We start from the raw sequence: 27,987 nt of genomic DNA, 5'->3' as shown, positions 1-27,987 counted from the left end.
TCCTACCAGGCCTATTTCTGGCACATGACACCCTCAATGCCCTATTAACTCTAACATTAGCCTGAAGAAACACCAGCTCACCTATTCTCAGACCACTATCTTTCCAAAACTCACTATAACCCATCCACTTCAATGGTAGTCATTTAGTCCTCGTTCTCGCATCTTGTCAAGAATTCCTGTCATGCGAGGGGAGGAAAACGGTAACCAGCGAAAACGGACTACATCTCCCAGGATGCTTAGCGGTTGAGAGGTTATGTAAACAGGAGAGCTGTTACATAACTCAAGGAAAACACGCCCTTATGTAAACAGGAGAGCTGTTACATAACTCAAGGAAAACACGCCCTTATGTAAACAGGAGAGCTGTTACATAACTCAAGGAAAACACGCCCTATAAAGGGAGGAACCGGGAGGTACAACGCTGTCGGATATTGTGTTTACACCGACGTACCTGCTTAGTGAAGAAGCAGTGTTCCGGAGTGGTGCTCCAGTAAGGCAAGAACGGAGGTAGGTCGAGTCGTTACTCCCTGGGCCGTGTCTTGCCCCATCGTCACCTGTGAAGGACCCGGAAGCTCTACCGGATAACCATTGAGCTTCGCTTTTTGACTCGGCTGAGTCAAAGCGCAGTGGCGCTTTTGCTGGTTGGAGTCGTAACTCCCAGCCCGACCAGAGATACAGGGACTGCCAGCTGTAACGCACACCAGGAGGTGTTTGCCGCGTTACAGACTCGGAAGTCCACAGGATCGATCGAGCGGCTGCTCTCGGTTCAGTCTTCTTTGCTTGTGATTGGGGTATCGGTGACGCATCACCAGGAGGTGACTCCGCGTCCCGGTGCAGTCTGAGGAAGAGGTTGAGCGGCTGCTCCCTTCAGGTAGAGACCCCGGCTGGGTGTTTCCCTGACTCCTCGATTCTCCCCAACACTCTTCGTGCCCCTCACAGCCTACCGATTGGCATTGTCGGCCATTTCATTTCTGCCCTCTGTTGGCATACGCCGGGATCGGCGTATATGCAGAGGACGGTTAGGACCATCCGTGCTGTGGGCTGGTAACGTACTTATCCTGGAGGATTCCAGTGACTATAACCTTTGTTTATTCCTTGTATTATTTTTGCCTTCATTAAAATAACTAAACCTTCACAAGTGGTTGCGTTCTCATTATCGTGTCTGTTAAACGATCCTGAGACGTTCAGGGCGTTACACATCTATTTCAATGATATATTTCTCCCTCACTGTTGAATACTCGCCACAAGGCTGTACCCTAATCCACGACTAGCTAGACTGTATTGAATTGTAACGAAATTGCATTTATGTAGCACTTACTAGACGAGGCGTTGAAGCGCTTTTCCTCCAATTGCCCCAATGACGAAGTTACATGGTACCTAAACGCAAACTGTCAAGAGACTCAAACTCTTCTGTCCTGAAGAGGTAAGTCAGCATCTCCTCCACACCCAAGCTGTAGATTTCTCCTGCTAAGGGGTCCCTTAAGACATATATGTAAACTCACCTGCACTTTGAGTGGAATGTCCTGTACCCCATGGCACCTAGAAATGTACAGGCACACCTTAATACCTTTACGGGTGACCATGACACTGTCAGTGACGTAACATTAGCACCCGCAGCCCTTGCTGAGTGGGAACACTCTGGCACTGTCCACGGGCAGCAGGTCCCTGGCCTAAGAGCTCCTGACTAGGTCCAGATTGTGGGGGGCCCCCTCCAGGTACTTTGCAAGGGGGGCCTCTCAAGTTTTGTTACGCCACAGATCACAGCGCTGGGATGCCTCCGGGTAGCCATGCGCTATACAAATGCCAATACAATACAATACAATTACAGAATCGCTGGCTGAAAAAATGTTTTTTTTAAGGTTTTGATTTTTATTAGAATTGCTTATATGGTGAGAAGGTAACTGAAGGTGAAACCTGGTATGCCACTTGTGTTTTGCTTCGTATGAAAAGTGGTACAAAGTATGCAATTCTGTAATTTATTGATATTTGAAAGAAAATTACTTTTGAAAGCCAATTTTAATTTATCTGGACATCTTTTCTTGATGTGGCATTCTGCAGAAGGGTGAAACGGACAGACTTTGGTAAGGTTTTTCATGGGTATGCAACTGAAACAGGAACAGTTCCTTCTAGAATAAATACTTAGGAATCACCAAAATGTGCTATTACACTGCTTGAATGAGAAAGGCAGAATGCAACTGTTGCAACAGTGTTTTAGAAGAGTTTCGTAAAATATAGATATTGTGGCCAATCTAGATGTTTTTTATATTGGGGCGTGGAATTATTACATAAGGCTGTCCATGTCACCTTTAATAGCATTTCCCTTCATGTTTTTGCAAAAGATAAATTAACAGCAGCAGCAGAATGCCTCAATGAGAATATTCCATGATGTTATTGCATTAAGTTGTACTAATGTGTGCGTCTATTAATTGACCATTGAAAAGTGCTTAAATAGTGTGTGCAATAAATGAGTTGACTAAAAAACGGATAAAACATGGCACTTTGTACTGTAGTTTTATAACATTGTGGTTATTTATAGCATTGTACTAGATATATATGTATGTATATGTGTGTGTGTTTGTATATATATAAAATATATATTGTATATATAATAACAGTATAAGAGTAGACTGTGTAAAGCCACTAGTTTGTCGTACCTCGTGTATGGGCCATTGACGCATCCCAAGAATGTGCGTGTTCCACCAAGGTGTGTACTTTAATCTCTTAGACTTCCTTCTGTCTGCTAAACTGTGATAAAGTATCAACAACGATTATCGCAATATTATTTCACGCTGTAAACCACAATGTTGATGTTTTCAATTGTTACTGTTGAGGTGTTTTGTGAATTGCATGCATCATAAAACAGGATAATAGGTCGTGTCTTGCATGTTGATACTATTCACTGCAATTTGTAGGCTTGGCTTCACTGCCAGTTTGCACTCTACAAAACTAGCAAAATGCATTAGCATGACGTATTTACTCCGTGATAGCTTTACAAAACTCCTAAATAAATGGAAATTAAATCACAATCACTGAAGACTGTAAAAGGTTCCAAGGTAATGAATGAAGGTAAAAGTTACTGACTCTGAACTATCCACAATAATCTAAACTAGTAAAGGTGACGTTTTGCACCGCAAGTAAGTTGTCATCTCCTGCGGTACAACTCGGAGTGGTGGTGTGAGTTTCAACAGCTCTCGCAGGTCCCATCACGCTGTGCTTGGTAATACACGGGGATGACATGTTATTCCCATGACCTGTCACCTCTCTCTGTGGATTGGCCCAGATATGACGGGGAGCCGCGGCCTCTCAGGTATGTGAAGTATGGTGTACGTCACTGCGCCGCTGTGTGAAGTTCGGCGCTGACACTCAGCGGCTGCCCAGCCTCGGCATTTCCTCAGCCCTCCACCAGGAAGAGGCGGAGGAGGAGGAGGCTCAGAGACGGCCCTGCAAGTCAGCAGCCCGAAGACTCTGTGAGGATGATTCAAGCGCCTGCGGCACGCCGCGCTCATTCATGGCTGAGGAAGCGATGCACCACTTCCTCTGCCTTCTCTGAGTAAACTTGCAATCAGACCGTGACTCCCCTCAACCCCCACACTCCTCAGAACCATTCCGCTTCCTTACTTTGTGGTGAGCAAGAACCTACCAAAATTACTAAAATAGGTGAAAGAGGAAGGTGCCAGGCGTTTCGAGATGGCTATCTACACAGACTTAAAGAGGAAGCTCTAAACAATGCTTTCATTATGTATATATACATGTATATATATATATATAACATCTTTTAAACTTTTATATCTACTAGACGAACAACAATTGTGAGTTAAAATGTGTATCATTAATTTGCCACATGTTTATTAGGTAGTTCGAAAGAATTAACCACTTCGGGGAACTCCTTTATTTGCAAATTCTATTTCTGGACACATTTACTGTCATTTGCAGAGCAAGATTCTTTTTAAAAATGGCAGCCAAGCTGGTTGTGGCATCTTCGCTTGTCGGTATCGTTAGAGGACCAATGAGTGGGCGGAGATAAATCGCGTGGAGGCGGAGTCCTGGCGCAGACCATGTTTGGAGTTCTCATCGCGTCACGCTCCGTATATGGTCATTCACGTCACAGGCGGGGAGCACCTACTCGAGTTAAAGGACTGACTGCGGGATCCCCGCGCAGTGAAGTACAAGCTCTCCGGTCCTCATGCAGCTCGTGCCACCTCGCCTGATGCCGGAGCCCGCCGCGCGCCACAGCCCCATGAAGGTGACGTCCGTGGACGCTCGCCGTCTCCGGCGGCTGCTGCGCGCGGGTCCCGGCCGGCGGCCGCTGCTTCTGGACTGCCGGCCCTCGCTGGACTTCCTGGGCTCCAACGTTAGAGGATCGTTGAATGTCAACTTGAACTCCGTGGTGCTGCGGCGAGCCCGTGGGGGGCCGGCGCCGGTGCGCTTCGTGGTGCCGGAGGAGGCGGCGCGCGCCCGGCTCCTGGAGGGCGCTTTCCCTGCTGTGGTGGTGCTGGACGCAGACAGCGCGCGCTGGCAGCGCCTGCCCCCGGACAGCACAGCGCGCGCCGTGCTTCGGACCCTGAGCAGCCTCCCGTCCGGGCCCCGCGTCTGCTTCCTGAGAGGTGAGCGGCTGTCAAGGGGTTCCCAGTACAGGGGTTACTGTGTGCACAGCGCTGAGTACAGGGGATAGCTCAAAGTGTATCCCCATTGATGTATATGGGCACCCCTAACACACACATACACGCACAATGCAATGCCGACCTCAAGGGAGATGCATCTGTACTCGCTGGAGTGTGGTGTACAGCGCTGAGCGCATGGGAGGTACATGTTAGTGAACTTCTCTAGGAGAGAAACCTCTGAGAGTGGGCATCGGGACATCTGATGCGCGCGGGATATCTTGCGTTGTACAGCGGGACATCTGTAATGTAGGAATTTGCTCCAAACCGAGTGCAAGGAACATGTGGTGTCCCAAGAAGCATTGTGTACATCTATCTCACCCCGTGTCACAGGGGACACTTGCAGCTTTTGTAAATGGAAACACTGTCTGTATTAATGCACGGGAAATGTGTGATGAACAGGGAGAACCCCCCCACTTCAAACTTATATAGTGTATACAGGAGCACCGAGCGATGTGTGTGAAGACATCAAGCAGTGTAAGGGGAGATCTATCGGGGCCAGCGTACAAAGGGGCATCAATCGAGTATAGAACAGTATACTGGGAGACATTTACCGCAATCAATGTACAACAAGACATCTAGCTTGACTGTACAAGATGATATGTACCTTATATATGAGATGTCTAGTAAGTATTAGGGAAATGTCTGTCCCGGAATGTATCTGCCTCAGCTATTGTGCCGTGTACAGGTGCACCTGATGTTCAGGTGCAGAGGGTGATATCTGACAGATAGACTCACCAAGCGTACACAGACGATGCATATTCCAACGTCTACCTTACACAGCAAGACAACTGTACAAGGAGATGTCTATCTCAGTGAGTACACAATGGGACATTTCATGTGCAAGGGATTTTCAAACATGACTGCATATGGACAGTTAGTGTATATGGACAGGTTAGCGATGTATAAAAATCGGTTCATCTTACAGTGTGCTTGTGCAGAGGGGAGGTGTGACAGTGCCGGGGTGCAGCTAAATGGAGCTAAGCTGCGCTGTAGTAGCTGCAAGCCCGGCCGCCTACACTGCATATTTATCGGCTGGGACAACGACCGCGGCGCTGGGACAGTTTTACAGCCTAAGTGCCATTGGCAGACCTACCTGGACGTGCCTGTCAGAACGGCAGTGTGCACATTTAGTGCCTAGAAACGGCAGAAGCGCAACATAAATCGCTCTGTATTTTTTTTACTTTGTTTGGCACATCCACAAAACCCACTCGAAGATGTAATGTGCTGCTTGCAAGTTTACAAGTACCTTCTAGCTGCTAGAAGTGACTTGTAAATGTGCAGGCACGTCACCTCTTCCTTTGGACACTGTCAATGTACTAATCACTATACCGTGGTTTGTGTAGTTATTTACACCGCGCTTCTGTCAGTGTAAGCACTTGAATAGCAGGTGTGATCACATCTTATGCTTACACTACCAGGTTCCAGCGCAACTCCGACGCTGACCGGCTCAGTTCTAACATCGCCCGCTGTCCCCATCGGAAGGCTTTCATATATCCTTGCGTAGAAGGGACTAGGTTTATTTTGTAAAGCACTCCAATGACATCATTCATGCGCATAAATAAATGCACGCAATCCTGCTCAGATGCCGCCATGCGTAGATTGCGCCGGTGGTTGCGGGTGGCGTCACTTGGGGATCCCCACATACCGTTCTTCTTCAAACTTTAACACAAAAAAAGAGAGAAAAGTTGGAGAAAGAAAAATCGTGACAAGGGGCAATATTTTTGCAGGATTGAAAAATAAGTAGCAGGGTTAAATAAGGTGGCATGAGGTGGAATCAAGATTAGTAGCCTTGGCATCGGAAAATCCTGACACTCAACGGAACCGGCTGCAAGCTTTTGAGATACACTTTGGGCCGTGGACACTTATTCTTTTACAAATTGAGTAGTCGATGCCTCCAGTGCTGGACACAGACAGCCCTTTCTGGATTCTTAAGGTGTCTTCTTTCGAAAGGGGTTACATCAACAAATGATGGACGGCACCCCAGTTTGGACCCAGCCATATGCAAATCAGTCTTGACCCTGTGCCCCATGGGAACAGTCCAGACCAAACTGCCACGCCAGGTCATCCATGGACTGGAAACAAACATCCTGGGACCGGTTTCAGGGTATGTCACCCTTCTTCAGCCAGGCTAGCTTGAATCCAGTGGAACAGTGAGCAAGGGACCCACATCTGGGCATACCCATCCCACTTAGTGCGAAAAGTGTTACAGCATACAAAGGACGGACGGAATACGGACAATGCAAACATTCTGCCCAATCAAAAGATCTGGGTTAAATCCATCGTTTTGCCCCCTACGGCACCCCAGTGTGGACCCAGCCAAAAGGGGGAGCAGAAAATAGTTTTCTTTTTTCGTAAGACATGCTATATTTTTTTATAAACGTCTTGATATTTTCCAAACTGCGCATCTTGTGGTGGGCGCCTTTCTATAGGTGTCAACCCGCGCCAGGTTCTCGAGGAACAAGCCGCTTTCATTCACAATCAGTCCCGCGAACGCTGCTTGAGGTGTTGCAGTGGTGGCGCATGGCAGGCCCCGCCCTACCTAGTACCCAGGGATACTGAAGACACACTTGCTAGGCACTTAAAGGCTCTTTTGAGCTCTATTACTTCTTTCAAATTCGTCTGCCCGTTCCAGTCCTACCTGAGTACGATTCCCTCATCGAGTACAAAAATTGGAAGAAGAAAAAACAGACAGTGTCGGGGAATGCCCTACCCTGGACTACCCTGTCTCTCTTGAACCGAACCGGTTGTGGCTGCGGCGATGCCATGTTGTGCGATCCTGTGCCAAGTTCTATGGGAAGATAAGGGAACAGAGAGTAACTGTGCCGGATGCGCATAGATGACGTTGAGTGGCACAGGCAGGGCCGAGTGCCGGCAGCTGGGGCTGCTAGCTGGTGGGCTTGAGGCCAGCCAGAGCTGCTTGTCCGTGAGGCATAGACAGCGCCAGGGTGCGCAGAGGTGAGACCGCGCTTTCTCCCCAACAGGGACGGTGGTACTGTCAGGTGTTTGCTTTGTGGTAGAGTGTGTTTTACTTGATCTCCTAGCAGGGCGGTGCTGGTGGTGGGCTGCTCCAGATGGCACGCTCCTGCGCTTTACTGGAGCAGGGATGATTGCTGGTGTGGTTGGCCCTGCTGCTCTGAGGTCGATGGTCTCTTGGTGGGTGGCGCTGGGTGGTGTACACCCTGTATTATCTGATGGTTTGTGTGCTTGTCTGCTCTGAGGTAGATGGTCTCTCAGTGGGTGGCGCTGGGTGGTGTGCACCCTGTATTATGTAATGGTTTGTGCGGTTGTCTGCTCTGAGGTCGATGGTCTCTTGGTGGGTGGCGCTGGATAGTGTGCACACTGTATTATGTGATGGTTTGTGAGGTTGTCTGCTCTGAGGTAGATGGTCTCTCGATGGGTGGCACTGGGTGGTGTGCACCCTGGATGAAGTGATAGTTTGTGTTGTCTGTTCGGAGTTAGATGGTCTCTTGGTGGGTGGCACTGGGTGGTGTGCACCCTGCCTGAGGTGGTGGTTTCTGAGGTTATCTGCTCTGAGCTAAACGGTCTCCCCATGGGTGGCACTGGGTGCTGTGCATCCTGTATCATGTGATTGTTTGTGTGGCTGCCTGCTTTGAGGTACATGAGGCCAGATGTATGAAAGGATTTTACCCATTCTGTGTCTATAGGGAAATGCTTTAGTACATATGACCCATGGTCTCTCGGTGGCTAGGTCTGGGTGGGGCAGCCTGCGTGAGGAGGTGGTTTGCGTGGTTGTCAGTCGATGCATAGATACAGGCCTCTAGCTGGTTGGTAGGTGTGCGGACAGTTGTAGGTGTCATGAACACGAATGTGGCCGTGTCCCTGCCTACCTACTCTGGAAACCGGAATGGCCCGAGGGTGGGGAGTGTGGGCCTTCAGGGGTTTGCCGGTGATGGGCAGATGAGTCACTGCTGTGGATGAGCTGTGCCAGCGTCCCGGAGATAAGCATTAACCCTCCACTCTCCAGAGCTGCATGAGGAGACTGCAAGTGGCGGGAGGTGTGAGAGTGGATAGCAGTAGAGAATCGATATCTGCTGCGGGGCACTCAGTGGTGGGCGAGGGGAAGCTTGAAAGCTCTGCGCGGCCCGCGTGCCTCCGCCTCGAAGCGCTTCCTGCCCTTGGGCAGGCTGTGGTTTGTCCTCGTCACGCGCTCGGGCCCTGGTCTCGGGAAGGCCCCGGTATGAATGGATATGAGGAGGACACTGGCACAGGCTTGTGAATGGAACTATCGGTTATCAGTGACGCTGCGTGTGGTGACGTCTAGCACCACTTCATTCACCCCGTAGAGCGGTCTCGCGTCTCGACGTGCTCGCATGCTGCGCACTCGCTTCTGAGGAGCGCCAACAACACTGTCAATCAAAGCGAGCTTCGTAAACCCTGGAAGCAGCAATCTAGCCATTAAATCTGCACTACACACACGCAGCTGTGCGTGCAGGAATAATGCCACAGACCTGCCCCCACCCAAGTCTCTGATGGCAATAAAGTGTACAAACGAATCCATGTTTATTTAGTTTTCCATGCCCGTCCTGTGCAGTGGTAGGGTGGTGATAGCTACCCATTTCCCCTGACGATTGAAAGGCTGAAAGTGTGCTGCTAGAGGCTGGCGAATGACATATTCTGCACCCCCAAGATGCCGCTCTCTCTGGGCTAGTTACGGTGGCGGCGAGGCAGGAGACGGCTTCGTGACAGAACAGGGCAGACGCGGGGAGCTGTGATCGACGGACACGGGAGAGCGGCGGGAGGGCCTTGCTAGGAAGCCATTGCAAGGATGGGGGGGGGGCACACTAATTGAGACCACAGGGAGCATTGGGGTTGGGGGTTCAGTTGCAGAGACTATGGGAAGGATTGGGTGGCCTATGCTGCTTAGATTTGGGGGGTGGGGGAGTATGTTACTAAAACCATGGGAAGGATGGGGGCCTTTGTCACCGAGAACACGCGTAGAAAGGTATGCGGGTACTGCCTTATGTCGAGTCTCGGTTCCTGAGGCCATGGGAAGGCACCGGGGCTGTGCTATTGATAGCGTGACAGGGCTCTGTTATTGACATCGTGACAGAGCACTGGGGTTCTGTTACAAAACGTGGGAAGGCAGGAGGGTATGTGATACAATAAAGTCGGGAAGGCATGGTTGTGGTACACACTGTGCCTGAGCCCTGCCACGGTTGCCTTTCACGATTCCAATAGCACATTCCCTCATGCATTCCGGCGTTTGATGTTAGTACACAGGGTCACTGTAAGGTAGCTTCCCATATTTGCTGTACCACATACCCTCGCCTTCATATGTTCTATGTACCACAGCCACTAGGCCTTCCGGTGTTTGCTGTAACACATACCTCGCCTTCATATGTTCTATGTACCACAGCCACTAGGCCTTCCGGTGTTTGCTGTAACACATACCTCGCCTTCATATGTTCTATGTACCACAGCCACTAGGCCTTCCGGTGTTTGCTGTAACACATACCTCGCCTTCATATGTTCTATGTACCACAGCCACCAGGCCTTCTGGTGTTTGCTGTAACACACACCTCGCCTTCAAATGTTCTATGTCTGCACAGAGGTGACCTTGAAGTGGAGCGTCGTCTCTTCAGGGCACCTTCAGTCAGTTTCTTACACTGTCAGTGAAGCTTGCTTCCTTTTCTTTCAGGGGGCTACGAGGCCTTCCGCCAGCTGTACCCGGAGTGCTGCAGGGAGCAGAGAGCGCCTCTCCAGGACGGAAGTGACGCAGACAGAAACCACCCCGAGCACAATGAGAAACTAAGCTCTCACCACAAGCCGGCCTACGACCAGGTGTGTGTGTGTGAGTAAGACAGCGTGACGCAGGGGGGCGGGGGGAGGGGGTGGAAGGAGCTCACTCCCAATTTAGGGCTCTCTTCAAAGAAATAAAAAATGACATGAGCTTTAGGAGAAAGACAGAATCTAGAGGCGCACAGCCTGCTATACTCATATATTTCTCTAATTGTTTTTTCTTGTTAGATAGTGAGCCAAAGTGATGTAAATATGTAAACATGCATGTCTTTAATGTTCTTTTAGACAGTGTAGGAGAAATGCCCTTGTTCTGTGTTTGTTTTCACCCGTCAGCAATTCACCTAGACCTAAAATGTTTTTACATTCAACTATGCAAGCAACCCAACATCCATCCCCTAAGTACTTTCACAAATTCTAGATTAAGTAATTTCTGACTGAAATGTTTTTTTATTGCTATTTTTTATACATAAATGTTTTAGTTGGCACCGTGGCCATATTGTGAGGTAGCAAACACAAGGAGATGATGGATTCAACCCAGATCTGTGACTGGGGGTGAGTGTCTGAAAGGTTTCAGTCCTCCGTCCATCATCTCCTTGTGTTTGCGTCATACTGTGAGGTAGCCTTACTAGTCTTGTGTGCATTTAAACATTTTCTGAGAAGTTTAATTCATTTCTATTTTCTTCGGGTTACCTCTGAATGGGTGACAGTTACATTATGTTAAACTTCATAAAACGAGAATGTCACTAGTTGGGACTCACACAAATGTAGTGCAGTAAAATTTACAAACACACATTACCATGGTTGTCCCACTTTAATTGTTAAACATAGTTTGACACTTGAGCTGGTAACATCCATTCTCTAGTGGGTGGTTCCTGCTATGATTGTAACTCCACCTCCACCCAAAGGATACCGTGTTCGCCAGGCTTTCGAAATCTTGAAGCCCCGAAGGCCCATTTTCAAACTGCTGTTGTAAGAGTGTACATCCCAGTGCAGAGTGGACTGATGCCGATTCCTGCCTGTCACTGTGATTACGTCACTGACCAGCCCTTTTCATGTATGGATTTTGGCTCGTGCGTTTTCATAAAAGGGCAACTCCTGATTAATGCAGTCTTGGGACTGTACGCCCTTCACTGGCTGGGTAAATCTTTTTACAGCCAGTAGTGCCTCACTCATAGCGCCTACCCTGCCTTTAGATCCAGCTCCTTATCCTGGGCCTTCCTTTCTGAAGGTTGCAAACATTCTGTGTCAGTGTGGGGGGGTGGATTTGTCTTATCCGAGCCTCACCATGTGCACAGTAGCTCAGCTTTGCTCCCAGGCCAAGCAAACAATTCCACAAGTGGAATTCTTGCTTGTCAATTCTTTCCTGTCCTGCCAGGAAGAAGAATGCCTTCGTCAGGAAGGGAAGTAAAGAATGTCTCCCGTTCAGTTCTGCTCAGGAAGGAATGTCTCATGCTGACCTCCGGCTGCAAGAGATGTCTCCCATTCTCTTGTTAACAGTGTGAGGTGAAGAGGGAAACCGAAAAAAATGCAGAAAACATCTAATGGAAGAGCAAACAGGAGCCCTCAAAAACACACACCACCTGCTATTCATAAATATGTATGTCAGACATGAACATTACCCCTTGATATGCTGCAGGACTCTTGCCTGGTGGTATGCCATCCACAACAAAAAAGGGCCGCACAACACGTCCACAGTAAAAAGCAGCATAGAAAGTGACCTAGGATTAGGAAAATTCCTTTCGATGACTGGCCACTTTCCAGATAAGAGGTACTCGTTCAAAGCCTCCTGGAATCGAGTTGCTTTTTTAATTTTTCTGTGGGAGAGCATGTATAACTATTGGACATTAGTATTGGACAGTACCTTGTAACAGTCGAGCTTTGCCCTTCCCCTGTCTTTACATTATTCACGTTTGTAGGGAGTGTGAATACAGGCCTTTTAAATACCATCTCCATTCGTATCCATCCTTTAAACACTTAAAACTCTGACCCTCCTATAATTGCATGTGAGGGAAGATCCGCTTCGTGTCCCATCTGCTCCCAGAAAGCTCTGTGTGGGCTGAGCCGGAAATGACGTGTTCAGCAGTGGGTTTAATCTGAGGCTGCAGATGTGGACCGACACATGAAATCAGCTCCGAGCTTTGACGCTTGTGACTCACAGGCCTCTAATGCTGGCAGATTGTGGGGCAGAGGCCAGGAAGCGGCCTGCTGTGGTGCCCTGATGGTTATGTCATGTTCTTCACAGTAAACAATTCTGCTCCTCTCCCAGCCCTCTAGCAGCGTTGAAAACAGTGCTGCGTATTAGGTTCTTCATTATCAGCTATTGCTGAAATCTGTACGTTTATGTATACAGCATGGTTGTGTTGTTTGCAGAATGGATTTGCACACTCGTGCAGTGGGATTTTATGCCACTGCACTATTTGTTACTTGTCTGTGATCATTTCAAGTCAAGGAATGGCCGGAAGTAAACATGTGTAGCTAGTTTTTGTTCCCAAACTAGGCTCTGGTGAGTATAGTTTAGTCATATGTGGCACAGCACAGACCAGAGTACATGCCTGTCATTTCATGAATTTTCTCCTCTTGCTTCACAGGGCAGCCCGGTGGAAATCCTCCCTTTCCTCTACCTTGGCAGTGCCCACCATGCTTCCAAATGTGAATTCCTGGCCAACCTGCGCATCACTGCCTTACTGAACGTATCCCGGAAGAGCTCCGACAGCGCTAAGGACCAGTTCCACTACAAGTGGATTCCGGTGGAGGATAACCACATGGCGGACATAAGCTCTCACTTCGAAGAAGCCATCGATTTTATTGGTACGTATTGATTCTTGTGCTTGCTATGCTGTTGGTTGTGACTCCAATGGCCCCTTGTATGCGCTTAGGAACAGGATAATCCTCAGTATATTGTGCTATCTGAGTTTACAAAGTGTTACGCTATTGCAGACAGGTCCGGCGGTAGGGCAGTGCCACCATTGTGGCCGTGCTGGGCGCTGAACTGTGAAGGGGACGCTGACCTCAGGGGGGGTGCTGTGTTTAGCAATGACTTCTGATTGGAGAGATGAGGGGCACCTTTGCCCGGTGGTAGTGAACAAAACCATGAATGCGATCATATGGTGTGGGGGCTCTAAAAGTGATTGTCGTACGGGGCACCACCAGCGCTAAAGCCGGCCCTGATTGCAGACAGGATTCCACGTTTCTGCACACTGGTCCCCTTAACCCCTTCCATGCGGCGCGAATTCCGCCGCGGTGCTGACCGTTTCTTGCGCGGGCGGGCTCATGACGGAACGGTTCCGTCATGAGCACAGCTCAACCGACGCTCATGACGGAACCGTTCCGTCATGAGCATGGAAGGGGTTAAGCAGTTCTAATAACACATGTAGTGTACTTCTATGTATACCATCTATATGGGCTGGGGTCTCTTGAGCTCACAAACACAAGTAAGGATTAGAGAGCAGGACGTTTTCAAAGAACAGGGGAGAAGGTTCTTGAGGCAGTGCGTAAAGTGTCGCCCAAAATCTCCATTTTCAAGAGAAGGGCATTCTGAAGTGGACTCCTTCTCTGACAGGGTCTGTTAAAATGGGGCCTGATAAAACAATAACAAAACATCCACAGGGGTATGCACGTTGACTTCGTAAGCTCTTTAAATCCATCCAGTCCGCCCAATTGTGTGTGGATGTCTAAGACGCGAGGAGACAGCAGAGGCCTCCGATGATGCTCACTACAAACTAGCTTACCTCTTGGTGCATTAGCAAGAGCTAGTTCTCTAGGGAAATAGGGCTTCTTTTATCAACTTTCAAAGAATGGCCTCTCCTGCATTTCACACCTGTGATCCGCAGCTTCCTCATATGCCCCTTTTGTGGGTGTTTTATCTCCTGAACTGTCTCATTCCCCTCTTCTTGACTCGTCAAGCAATGCTGAGCAAAAACCTTCGCTGCTCCTGTAAACTGAAAAAAGGAGCATCTATAAACTCCTTATTTTTTTTATCTCTGTCGCAAAATGCTATTTTGTGGGTAAATCTTGAATTCTAATCTGTAGATCAGGAGTGGTTCTGTCATGTCTGTACATCAGGTGGTTTTCGCAGAGTTCTGTTGCTGTGCATTCTACCACTAGTGAGGAGGGCACATTCGTGACCCTATCAAAGGGGTGTTCGTTGAAAGAATGCCTGGTATTTTTTGATGGTTTGTGCCGGCTGAAAACAAAGCCCCTGACCTCCTTTTCATGTTAAATGTGGAAGACTTTGCGTGAAGGGTTTTGTTGTGCAGCAGAGAATGCTCGGGGCAGTGTTCCTACCCACTGCTATTCAGAAAGCACTTGAAAAGCTGACATTCCGACAGGCTCCCACTGAGACTACACTATTTATTTCTGCTGAACCCCTTTTTTGTCCGCCCCATTGTTTTGACAGCTCGTCCCTGAGTGTGACAGGACTCTGCCCGCCGTCATTTGTGTGATCTGGCGCTCATTTGTGTTCAAGCACCGGGAATGTTAATGGTAATTCGGATATATTCCGCCGATGTAGAGGCTTCTTTTAAATGTCGCTTTCTTTTTAGACCGCGACAGTTCATACATTTGCTCAGCAAATGGAAAAGACTTCTGAAATGTGTGCTGTTCCTACTGTGAAGAATTGTAGCCGCGCTATGCTTTAAATTCAGGGCTGGACAAGTGAAACCAACGTGCCCCTACATTGTTACAGTTTAAGGACGGACAAGGCATGTTGTTACTACCTTGAGGGGCACAAGCCCATGTAGGGTAAAGCTGCCTACCCCCAGCAGCCAGCTATCGCCTGACGGCCTGCAGGGCTGGTGAAGTGTGACTGCACCAGCCCCACGGGCGTATTCGCCGCACAGCACTGTGGGGTATCGGCAGCTTCTCCCACAGGCCAGCCTGCCTCTGAGTCATGCTTTCTTCCTGCCTCCTCGTCAAAGGCCGTGCGTTCCCTGGGGCTCGCGAGACAGGAAGTGCTTAGCCGAGCAGTCCAAAAGTAGCTGGATGTGGGCACCCCCGGGAGTCCAAGGCGCATCTTCGGTGCCGCCCGCGCAGCAGAGTGCCCTGGAGAGGCTCGTGACGCAAGAGGCCTCAGAAGGCGCCGGATGCGAGGGAGTGCAGGTCACCTTGTCCGTGCAGCAGGCGGGCGCGTGCTCCCACTAATGGCCTCGTCTTCATCCCGTCCTTTGCTGGGAAGTCAGAGCTCCTCTTGCAGGATATACCACATCCTGGCTGCGGGCAGCGGTCACCTGAGCTGGCCGGCTTTAGGAGTTGATCCCTTATTGTCATTGGATTAGAGCCCGCTTTGTGCAGCAGGGCGGTGGCCGGGAGGTTGTCACTCGGGGAGATAGCGCCTGCGGGCCAATTGTGGCCATGCCCTTTCGTAAAGCCAGAGAAGCCTGTTTAGAGACGTACTTCCGCCACCCACCCAGATTAAAGCTACTCATTTAAAGCTATTTGTGAATTTGAAATTTAAAAAAAAACATATAGTAAAAGAGATGATCTTGCCCCTCAGTGGTTTAAAAATGTCTTATTTATTTTTGTAATTATAATCAATCAATCAATCAATCAGTGACACTTGTAAAGCGCGCTACATACCCGTAGGGTCTCAAGGCGCTGGGGGGGGGGTGCCGCTACTGCTCGAACAGCCAGGTCTTCAGCTTCTTCCTGAAGGAGAGGTGGTCTTGGGTCAGGCGCAGGTCGGACGGGAGGGAGTTCCAGGTCTTGGCGGCCAGTTATAACAATTATAACATTGTAGTCTCTATATTTAAGGCCTCTAGGGACAAAACTCTGGGAAAAGGGTTGTAAAAAAGTTGCTAAACTATCCTAAATGCCATTTCTGAAGATACACCTGCTGAGACACTAGGGCATGATATTGAAAAATGACAATGCCGTGGAACAAAATGGCTCAATGCAGCAAGGTGTATAAAACCGCACACCTGGGATCCGTATACGCGTTTGATTCCTAATGGTAGCTCGGGCCCTGGTAAATAAATATAAGATAGCCTGTACTAAAAGTACAGGTGTGATTATGGGTGGTACTCTTTTTGTCTGCCTGTAATGGATGAAGACTGAGCTAGCCCTGCTGGGATTAAAAACTGCGACTTTTTGTCTGATCGAGAACGCTTGGCCCACTTCATCTTACTGGCTTGTACACACTTTGGCATACACTGAAGGCAGTGACGACGAAACTTGTGTGGGTAAACTGCGTTCACACATGTTTGCTCCAGTGCTATCACTAGCCTGGCACAACAATGCACTGTTATGCAGTCTGCATTCGAGTCTGTTTGATCACAGCCCACGTTTTATGAATATCATATAAATGACAATATGATGCACATTTTGAAAAATAAAAAGGATGCACAATTATATAAACAATAAAAAGGAGCAGGCGAGACAGTCCGAGACTGCATGCTGAAAACCATTCAAAGGAGCTGTCTCGTGGTATTTAAATGATCGGTGTTAAGCACTCGTTGAATTGTACGGGAGTACTCGATTTATCGACTGCGAAAGACGAAGGTCACACCTTGCTGAGTTGCTGTAATGCAACTTGGGCCCCATGTAAATACAGATTTCTATAGCAGCCTCTCAACTCATTGAGCTATGAGGCACTGTGCTTTGATCTTTGTTTACAGAGTATTTCTGGTTTTCCTTTGTATGTGTCCAGCGTTTCTGGGGCGTAGCTACCATTAGTGCAGCAGGTGCAGTAGCCCCGGGGCCCAGAGCGCCCCTTCGGACCCTGATAATTGCTGTATTTACTACCCCAACAACAATCAGAGCGGCCATTTTCCTTGCTTGCGCTAGGCCTCAAGCCATCTTTGCTTCACTCCTGCCGCTACTGCTTGAGAGTCGGGGCTTCAGAGAACAACCTTGGCGTTTCTGTGGCGTCCTGCAGTTTTGAAGACGCCCGGTAATAAGAGTGCTGCCTGGTGAGATAAGGTGTACATTAGCGAAGATTCAATGCATGGGGGCGTATGTAGGCGCTTAACAACGGCGCTATTTTGTGCAAGCAGATTTGAACTGCGCCATCGTTAGATTTTCAAGTCTGTGGTGCCTGTCCTCAGCTGGCGCAGCTGCCTTGGAGTGAAACCACACTGCCAGTGCAGTTGGCACAAGAGCCCTGTGCTGGAGCTCTGCCGGCGCGCACAGCGTGGGTTTGGCAAATCCTGTGCAGCAGGATGCCAGAAAATGGGTGCACTGTAGGAGCTGACAGGCGTGGGACATGATGCGCGAGGACGGCGCTGTTCTCGGGTGTGAGAAGTGTCTCGCTGTGCAGGTGCTTACTTAGGCATTTGCTGTGTCACATTGTGATACGCTACCGTGTTCACGCAACGCACTTGTTCCTGTAGGCATAGGATGTTAGGATCACACATCCTCATTTGAGGTGCGACACACGTGTTATGCCTCTGGCATGGCCTTCTGTACATAAACAAAGCTACCGGGATCTCTACAGGAATCAACAAAGCAAGTTAGACGCACAGCTCTGTGGACATACGTGCTCAGATAAAGCATGGAGGCCTCAGGCCCAGCTGCTTCCATCCCACCCTGTCTTTGAAGCAGTCCTTCCTCTGATGCTGTTGTCATCTACTTGCGTCCTGCTGGGGGCGCAGTTGTTTCACACGGTCATATGCCAGAGGCACCCCTCATGTTGTACTAGGTGCATCTGGAGCACTCTAGTCCATTTTGTACTTAAACTTTTACTTTTTGCATTTTTAATAATCTGTACACTTTGGGATGTCCATGTTTCCAGGAGGTGGCTCCGCCCAGGGCATGAGTACCGTGTCCGAGCTTTTAAACTGCATTTATAAAACACCAATTAGGAAGGAAAGCACACGAAACATCAAATCCCCTTTAGATGGGAGCATGCAGCTTCAACGGGGAGGAAAGACTCGTGGAGGTTAAAGGGTGGCGGCCGCTTCCGATGAAGGGGCTGAACTGGTTTCAGAAAAACAGCGCAGTAAATAAAGATAAAATAAACAGGAGCAGTGCCGGGCATTGTCTCCGTAGCGTTCTTCCTCCCTGCCCCCGGCCATTAACGTAAATAACATCAGCCGGCCTTAAAGGGTTGACGCCAGGTTGTAAACTTAATTTGCTGTTTGGTATCCTGACGATAACAGGGCTATTTGTGTCAGGTTAAGTGCAATAAACCGCCATCGAGGCAGACTCCTGGCCCCACTCGGCCTTGGCAAAGTGGGATTGTAAGGAAGGGCGGATAAACCCGCCCTGCCCTCGCGCCCGGGACTTCTTCAGAGCTGCATTGACCGGGAATATCTGGAATGCGCCCTTTTGTCTGTCAACAAAGACGGCACAGCTTTGACAGCAATGGCGGGTCTCACAGAGGTGTGGTGCTCGCTTCCTGCCCGCAGCGCCGCCAGGCGGCTCTTCCCAGAGGTTTATGGTTTTAATGGTTATTGAGTTCCTGGTACACCTTCCGTGTCAACGAAAGGACAGGGGAAGGGCAAAAGGGCACGCACTAACGGGGTATGGGTCCTGAGGCCACAATGGCGTCCCACGTCGCCATCCCCAGTCCCGCGAGGCCTTCAAATTGCTATTTCGAACATGTCACATTCAGCGACAGCCGACAAATGAGGCCAAGTGGTGTTTATTTTAAACGTGGAAGTCGATTTAATTACGTTTTGTTGTAGCATAAGCTCGACAAAAAATACAATTCATGGCTTTTTCTGGTCTGTGGGTTACATATGTGTTTGGGCCCTGCTGGATGCACAATCATTGGTGTTTGTCGACTACCTTTTCCCCCTGTCCACAGTATACCTAAGTTGAACATTTCTTCCAGTAAAATAAACCGGGCTTTTTGAAATGCGCCATAAGTTATATACTTTTTCCACTAAAACTAAACATTTCTGCAGACAGCCCTTGATCAACTAGGAATATCTTGTAATTGACATTTGACATTTGTATAGCGCACAGCACCTAAATATGTCTGGCAGCGCTTTTGTCATGACTGATTCGTTGAAGGTTAGGGACAGTGAACAAGGTGGGAAGTCTGAGGTTATAGGCTCAAGGCCCACCTGGAGTTGTGGACCTGGACTCTGTACTAAGCGTGCTAATGTAAAGTAAAGCGTGTGGAGCATAGAGGCAGTTTAAGTACTTTTACGTTTGTTCCTTACTAATGCCAATGCTTGATTCCTAGTTTGGTTTGAAAGATCTCGACTAGCTTACTGTTGATCTCCAACTAGTAGAGTTTAGATGTGACTAGTGGGTTACTCTTGCCATTATGCATTGCATGCCATGGTTATTGTACTCTTAACCCAGTATCCCGCACAAGATCAGCCTTTATTAGCTGGCGCCTGAACTTCATTCGGACAATCGTTTGGTGGTTAGTGATATTGCATTGTGATGCTGTGCCCGATGCGTATTGCCCTGTTACCCTCTAAAGGAAGTATCCTTGTGCCGACTGTTTTCTTCTGGCTAATGAGGTCTAAGAGCTAGAAGTTCGACTAGAGATGCCACATTTATTGGAACTCTGTATCTTCTAACAACGCCTTGTGCCATTCATTTGCAGATACAGTACGACGAGCTGGCGGGAAGGTCCTGGTACATTGCGAGGCTGGCATCTCACGTTCTCCCACCATTTGCATGGCCTACCTCATGAAAACCAAAGCCATCCGCCTCGAGGAGGCCTTCGACTACATCAAGCAGCGGCGGAGTATGATCTCACCGAACTTTGGCTTCATGGGCCAGTTATTGCACTATGAATCGGAGGTCCTCTCTGCTGCGGTCAGCCTACCCGTTGCGGCCTGTAAACGGGATACGGTCTCCTTTTTTGCCGAGGAGCTGGCTCTTGGCAAGACCTTCGATAGTTCCCGCTATCCATTCCCTACAACGGTGTTGACCACCGTGCCCCTTTGTTCACCTGTGCATCAGCTTACAATAAGCCCAATCACTGCCTCTTCCTCGTGTTAAAACAGACCAAGGAGAAAGACTTGTTTCAAAATAACTCTGGTATTTCAAGAGCACGCTGTACATGCGCAATACTGAGAACACACATCCTTGGCAAGGATTTGCACACGTTGCGGATGACAATTTCCTGAACCAAAGCCCCTGTGCTCGCCTTTGGTATGTGTTAGGGGTGTGCAGGTGACATATTGAGCGGTCTCCAATGTGCATCTACTTCCATTTTTCGATTGCTAAAGGAATTCCTTGTCCTCCACACTAGAGCATCAGTTCTGTATTTGCCTTCTTGACCATTTAGAACCTGGATGAAACAGATAAACAGAAATAATATATTATGTTGTATGCAAGCCAAACGTTAAAAAAACAAAACTTGAACTTTTTTTTTCCAATGGTAAAGACTTGAATTATGTCCATTTGTGTTGTATGTGTTTTGCCTTTTATACATGTTTCAGTGTGACACTGACCGTGTAAATCTTAGAGGATAGGCAAGGTGTGCAGGGCAGATGGTAACATCTAGACCCCAGTAGTATATTTTCAATTTTACAGCTGGAATTGGAGTTAAGGATGCCTACTTGCAGGGTTCAGGAGCTGTTATTCCCAGCTCACAGCTGGAATTGGAGTTAAGGATGCCTACTTGCAGGGTTCAGGAGCTGTTATTCCCAGCTCGTGCCACTTGGACCAGCTGATGCTTGTTAAACAACAGAATCCATGTGAAGTACAATCACAGGGATTGTCATGAGGTGGTATTGTTCCTTTTTGGGTGGGTGGAGCCTATTACAAAACGGCTTTTAAAGCAGTAATTATTTGGGTGAAAACAAATTGCATTTTGAAATATTACTGGAGATATCATGCATGTTTCTGTGAAGCAAATTCATACACTGTACCCACAAGCATACCGACAATGGGTTTGGCAAGTTCCTAACCTTGTCAATAACAACAAATCACTGGTAATATTTTTCTTGGAAAGTGGCCGCCATGGCAATCCATCACTGCTGGAAAAGAGACCAAAAAGCTTACCAGGTGTGTAGGTGACTTGATCACTTAGGAAGCATCGCTAGGTCATAGCAGCTGTATGTCTTTTTATGTACTATGTCATGGTCTTTGTTCGCCTTGATCTCCTCTGGCTACCAGGTGTGGCGAAGAGGTCAACTGTGCTGTTTTTTTCTGCGTTTTTAATAACAGGGAACATCTGCAATAATTTCCTGTGAACCTGTAAATGTGAAACACTGATGGAATGCTTTTATAGTGGAAATAAACTTCCTTATTTAAGATTGTATGTCATCGATTCTTGAAGTATGGCACATACCCCAGCAGTATTTGTAAACACAGGGCACCTCGCTGCAGCCATTTGATCATAGCGCAATGAGTTCCAGGGAAGTGCTACTGAGTTATCAAAGATTAAAGTATGCAAGTGTGTGCTGTTCGCCTCTTCCAATAACTCTGTAGCCCAAGCTGTGTCCCTTGAATGTATTGCAAGTGTGTCCAGTCTCAGTACTTATAACACATCCCTGGCCCATTACTACCACTTTTGCCTCTCTACCTGCCGGCCTTTGTGTAAAGCACAAACAGGCTTTACATTGTTTTTTCTCCAGCCCAAAAACGTGGAGTTTTGATGAGGTTGTTGGAGACATATTTTGGAGCAACTTTCCCTGCATGTAAGAGTGACCATGTATAACAGGTGGCCTAAACTTGATGTTTTTAACATCTGACTATAAAATTATGTTGTTTTGTTCTTACGTAGCACAACATTCACCGTTCTCAGCAGTCCCTTTGAGTTTGTACACCTGGCGTTTGGCCGAATCGAACTGAATGACGCCTCTTCATGATATTAGGTCTCGTGACTCTCTGCTCCAATCCCATGTCAGTGTTATATATGACCATCTTGTTCTGATAGTTTAAAGGTTTGTACTTGATTGGAGTTTGTTGCTTTTGTTCTCTGTGAGCTCTCTGTTCCTTTGACCTCCTTCTATTTGCTGGTTATCATCCCGAAGTCGATATAGTAGGCTGGGGTTGCAACACTGGAGCTTGAGAACCAGTTCTGGTTCGAATTCTGCCTTGCCGGAACAAACTAGGATTCTGGACAAATCCCTTAACCTCTGCGTGCCCAATGTGTAATGTCTCCCTTAACCTCTGCGGGCCCAATGTGTAATGTCTGGTTCTCTTATAAAGTTCCCTGACGCCCTTGGGCTAAATTTGCGCCATATGAAACTGAAAGAAAATGTCTTGCAGGAGTTTCCCTAGTCTAATTACTGGGCTTGCTGGTCCTACCAGAAACTTAGTCTCCTTAATAGCTGGATGCCTAGTTCTTTCCACGATCAAAGAACAACTTTTGAAAATCAAGTTTGCTTTTACCCGCAGCAAGAAGCCTGACAGTAATATAGGTAACATACAAAGATAATATGAAAACGAGGTTCCTTTAGAAGGGGAGAGTAAAGTCCACTAATGCCTGCTTCTAATTGGTCAGCATGTCCATTTGCTTCATTTCCATTTCTTCTTGTTCTCAAACCACTTTAACGTGGTTGGAAGGAGACCTACTGGTAATACATAGTAACAGAAAAGTAAACAAACACTGTATCTTTTAAAATGTAGACATTCACTTAAAACATTGGTTATGGGACTTCATGGTTCTCTAATAAGCTCACATCTTAACCCACGTTATGAAATAATGATTTCACTGATGACGTCACATACAATATTGGTCCTTCAGACGACACACAGAAGAGAAACAATAAAATTGTTTCCACAGGGATATTCTCCCCAATACTTTTCAGCTAAGGCGGTCTGACATAAAACCGCTGCCCCTAGGATTAATCACTGCTTTGTTGTAAAACATTCTAGAGATGTGTCAGCTCTTCATGTGCAACCAGAACTGGTTCCCTTGTTTTACACTCTTTCGATCGAAAAGGATTTCATTTGTTTGTGCTCAAAGGATAACTTAGGGCCTCAAAGGATGACTTAGGGCTGCGTTCCACACATACAGGGGACCTTATCTTTAACCATACCCCTGCATACAGAGGGGTAGCAGTTACAGTAACACAAACAGCCATGTTGTGTGCTAGCTATGTATAGTGGCAGAGGGCACAGAGGGCTTGGCCTGCAGCTAAGCCCTGTATGTGAATACAAACGATGTTGTCTTTGTCCATACCTTGTTTGTTCTGCCCACTGGAGCATAGAACACACCTGTATGTGGCGTGCACAGGGCAGTGCCCTGTCCCCAATGCATACATGGGTATTGATCAGTCCCTGCCATGTCCTTTGAACAGGGACACTCTGCTGCACCTAGTGTGCTTGGTGCAACTTCCAGGGACCCCTAACAACCTTGAATTCTGGAAAGAGCTGAGAATACTCTTCTTTCAAGAGCACTACACCCTAACAAAGGTATAGCCCACCTCCACTGAGAGAACCTTGTACCCCTCCTACATTCTCTTTCGGATTGGATTTGAGCCTTTGACCTCACACAGCACTGAGCTGCGTTTTGGCTTGATTCGCACTCTAGATATACCACATACATAGATACAAAGCAAGCACACAGCCTCCGCCTGTAATACCCCTAAGTCAAGTCAGTGTACTCTCAGTTCATGACCGCCATCAGATCCATTGTCCCTGCAGTGAATGCAGTATCTTTGCCTGCAGAGGGTGTGAACTGCAGCTGCTTCTTTGGATGCACCCACCCACCATAATCAACATAAAGATGCACTACTCCAGGAATACGTTTTTAAGATTTGTCCTCCAGCGCAGAAGAGTGATAGTCTCTCAAACTTCCATGGGCAAGGAATTCCACAAACTGGAACATACTAAATCAAATCTTCTTCCACATTTCCATCTCTGACATGTACAGTCCTGATTGTAAGATCATTGGGCTTGGATAGGAATGTAGGAGACAATTTCTTTTCCTGAAGGTAAAATTGAGTCATTCCAGAAAGACATTAGTAAAAGCATTTTTAAAACGTCCTGTTTGTGCAGTGGCCAATGCAGTGTTACCAACCAGGCCAAGAACACTTTCATACTTCTGGAACTCGAGAACAAGACACGCCTAATTTCATGTTGATTTGTGTCACAGTACGACAGTTATTGGAAAATTAATATCTTGTAAATGTGCCTCCACTTAATGAACCAGCACAAACTTTGAAAACACTAATTGTGAACTGAACATTCTAAAATTGCCTGCCAAATTCTGTTCAGATTTGTCAAACAGTAATAATTTATGAGCAAATCGATATACATTACACAGGCAGCAATAGCTCCAGTCTAGTTATGATTCAGCCAGAGTTTCCATAAGCAGGGTATTTCCTATTTCAACTTGCTGAAGTGCATTATCCAGTTAGTAGAGCTACAGTCTGCTTGTGTACTGTCCAAAACCTACCCCAGGAACAATTAATTGGAAGAGTACCTTCCCTGAAACACAACAAATGGAGCCACACCTGTGGTTTAGTGAGGAGTGTTATGACTACTCCACAACCTCCTACCCACTACATCATAAACATTCAAACCTCAAGCTATAGCCAACTGGATGGAGTCTTTCCGCATTCGGATCATCTTTTCTACCATACCATTTCCTTGTATGGTGTACAAGGCTTCTGACAAATACTTTATGCCATGCTAGACTAAAAACAACTCGGTGAATTCATGCTTAAATTGTACTCCATTGTCTGTCACAAAATACTTGGGAATCTCTTCCCTCTAAAACAATACCTTGAAGAACTCAATGACTACCTTGGTAGTAGGTTCTCTCATGAATTTGCACTCAACCCTCTTTAAGTGAAGATCAACCAAAACCAAGGCATAACTTATATTCTCTGCAGCCTGTTCAATGGTCCAATGAAATCCATCCCCAACTTATCCCATGTTTTTTTTTTTTAGAAAACTCCACTGGCAACAGGGAAGTTTTATGTATATGAAGGGATCTTCCCACACCCATGCATTCCACGCAATACACAATATACGTTTTGACCTCAGTATCCATCCTTGGCCAACAGTGGCAATAATAATAATAAACAATTTATAAAGCGCATGGCTACTTCCAATGAAGTGTCCCAATGCAAATGCGAATTAGCTGCCAGAATAAACAAGGCCTAAAAAGAAAAAGATAGCTACCTAAAAACATTTTAAAGCTCTTAAAGACTTTTTTCTAAATAACTGTTACCCCTGCATGCCCCCTTTGGGCCAATCTCACCAGTCGTGATCTTAACTCCGTTGGAGGATTCAAGTGGTTCCCTCCCAAAACCAAATCCCCTTCAATACTCAATTCATCCTTTACCTTAGAATAGGCCTGTATGTCACTCTCACAATTACTCTCCGTGGGCTACCCTCTAGAAATGAACTTTTCCAATGCCACCAGGAACCATCCCATTCAGAGAAAATTGTCCATTCATGGCACACTATCACACTTTCAGAGATAACAACCCCGTCAATCAATCCCACACATTCCAACTCTTCCATACTACCTCCTACTGGAGTTGCATCCAACGGACACAAGGAGAGAATATCTGCCCTCATATTGTTTTCTCCCAGAAAATGCTTCACCTGAAAATTGAATTTGTTAATTTTTGGCAAAAGCTTGACCAACCTGGGACTTACTTTGTTGAAACTCTTTTCATTAACCAAGTGAACAGGAGACTAATCAAAATGTCCCCCTCCACAAAAATGTAGAGGCGTGATAAGTGGCCCAAACACACTAGTCCTTATTTCTTGATCATGCTGTAATTTTGTTCTGATTGAGAGAGTGGCCTTGAGGCAAACACAATTGTGTACTCTTTTCCCCCAACAATCTGACTGGGAACAGCTACCAAACCCACAGTACTAATATCTACAGTAACTATGGAAAGAACATTAAATCTAAAGGCATAAAGCGCTCGAGAATTGATAATCAAGTTCTTTAAACTTTCAAATGTAGAATTTGTTTTGTCTTCGCTTTTATTTTTACTCCCACCTCTCAATAGCTTCCTCAGTGACGATGTTAGAAGTGTAAAATTGTACACAAAATGGGAATAATACTCACAAAACCCAAGAAATGAATGCAATTGATCTTTATCCTTGGGGGAAGCACTATCCTTTATGGCCTCCACCAAACTCAGGTTTGATCCCTTCCACTGAAACACAATGACAAAGAAACTCTACTTCTTTCACAAGAAAAAGACATTTAAGATTCTTGACAGTAAAATCCCTTTCCTGCAAAATTTTCAGTACCCTTTCCATGACAACTAAATGGCCCTGTTCAAACTTAGTAGAGACAAGAAAGTCACCCTTATAATCCAAAACATTTACCTTGGCATCAAATAAATTGTTCATCAGGTTCTGAAAAACTGACGCCCCAGAGACTAACCAAAATGGCATTCGAAGAAATCTGGAATCACCAAATGCTGTATTAAAAGTGGTAAGGGACCTAGACTCCTCTTAGTTCTACTTGGTGGAAGTCAGACCTCAAGTCTAAAGTAGAGAATACCTTTGCTCTACCCAATGAGCCAACATGTCTAGAATCTTTGTGGGGTGAAACAATCCACCAGGATGTTTTTGTTGAAGGACCTGATAACCACACATAATCTCAAATCCCCTGTTCTCTTTTTTGTTAACATTATAGAAGAAATCCACTGGAAGGAGTCTATGGTTTAATGACCCTCTGTCAGATGCACTAACCTGAGATATCCTGAACCCAGCAGGAGCGATATTCATGCTTGTCCTACCACGCCCCTCACTGTAATGCAGACCGCTGGCTCCTGTCACAATGAAGGGAATGGGACCAAATAATAACAAAACCAGATCTGGTCTGTTGGCTCACTGGATTGCCTCGTCTGTAGTTGCCGGGTAGGCGTTGCCCAGATGATCACACCTAATGCAAGAACTCTCCTGCACATCCCACCGCACTCACTTCAGTATCTGTATTACCTTTACGCACAACCAGATCAGCAGGTAGCCTAGGATCTTGGCTCAGGAGAACGGCAGGCTATTGCCTTCAGTTAAGTCACTGGATAATCCCCTGAAGGAATGGAGCCCTTCTTCAATCCTGAAGTGCTGTAATGCATCTTACACATGTGCCTAATAATAATGAACTGTCCAGACCTAAATCAGGTAAACTTTCAGGTTACTTTACCCTCAAGCTATCCTTAAACATTGCAGCAAGTTGGGCATAAGATGCTGAGGGCAGTCTGGGTGACTCATTTCCTGATTGTATAATCACCAAGCTCATAGCATACAATGACATGTTCTGGGTGACTCATTCTCTGATTGTATAATCATCAGGCCCAGTCTGTGTGCAGTGGTTAATTTGTAATATAAAAAGTGCCGGGGCTCTCCTCAGGAGGCAGCACCAACAGGAGAAATGTGCTGGTACAAAATGCCTCCTGACTAGAGCCCCTTATTATACTGGAGAGGACTTGGCCTAATGGCTAGAACTGCAGATTTTGGAGCTGGGAAACCGGGTTCGAGTCTCGGCGTGCCTCAACATTCTGTGATCATGGGGAAAATCGTTTTACTTCCGAATGTGTGTGCCCTTAATTGGTGCTAGAAGCTCCGGTGCTGATGATTAGGTGCTGGTGCTGAGCACCGGAAAGCTCCGGCTCAAATTAAGCACTGTCTGGGTGACTCATTTTCTGATTGTATAATCATCAGGCCCAGACCATAACATAATGGTGTCAACACAAGAACTACACACAAACTAAATGGGGTGAGAGCACACACAATC

At 47.1% G+C, this 27,987-nt stretch overlaps 1 protein-coding gene across 1 annotated transcript; it reads left to right on the top strand.

The window, feature by feature from the left end:
* The first annotated feature begins 4,114 nt into the window (after positions 1-4,114).
* Positions 4,115-21,578, top strand: DUSP5 (dual specificity phosphatase 5). The gene is made up of 4 exons (XM_085603432.1): positions 4,115-4,601; positions 10,318-10,460; positions 13,007-13,226; positions 19,918-21,578. Exons 1-4 carry the CDS (start codon positions 4,181-4,183, stop codon positions 20,316-20,318), a joined length of 1,185 nt encoding a protein of 394 aa, XP_085459558.1. The 5' UTR covers positions 4,115-4,180; the 3' UTR covers positions 20,319-21,578.
* The last annotated feature ends 6,409 nt before the right edge of the window (positions 21,579-27,987 follow it).

Source organism: Triturus cristatus, chromosome 1_2, assembly GCF_964204655.1.
Source record: "Triturus cristatus chromosome 1_2, aTriCri1.1, whole genome shotgun sequence".
Lineage (NCBI taxonomy): Eukaryota > Metazoa > Chordata > Amphibia > Caudata > Salamandridae > Triturus > Triturus cristatus.
The sequence above is the reverse complement of the archived record's forward strand: the minus strand, read 5'-3'. Positions and strand labels throughout refer to the sequence as shown.

Coding starts and splice junctions, on each gene's coding strand:
- DUSP5 (XM_085603432.1), top strand. CDS start 4,181: ATGCAGCTCGTGCCACCTCGCCTGATGCCGGAGCCCGCCGCGCGCCAC. Junction 10,461..13,006: donor ACAAGCCGGCCTACGACCAG/GTGTGTGTGTGT, acceptor CTTGCTTCACAG/GGCAGCCCGGTGGAAATCCT. Junction 13,227..19,917: donor AGAAGCCATCGATTTTATTG/GTACGTATTGAT, acceptor ATTCATTTGCAG/ATACAGTACGACGAGCTGGC.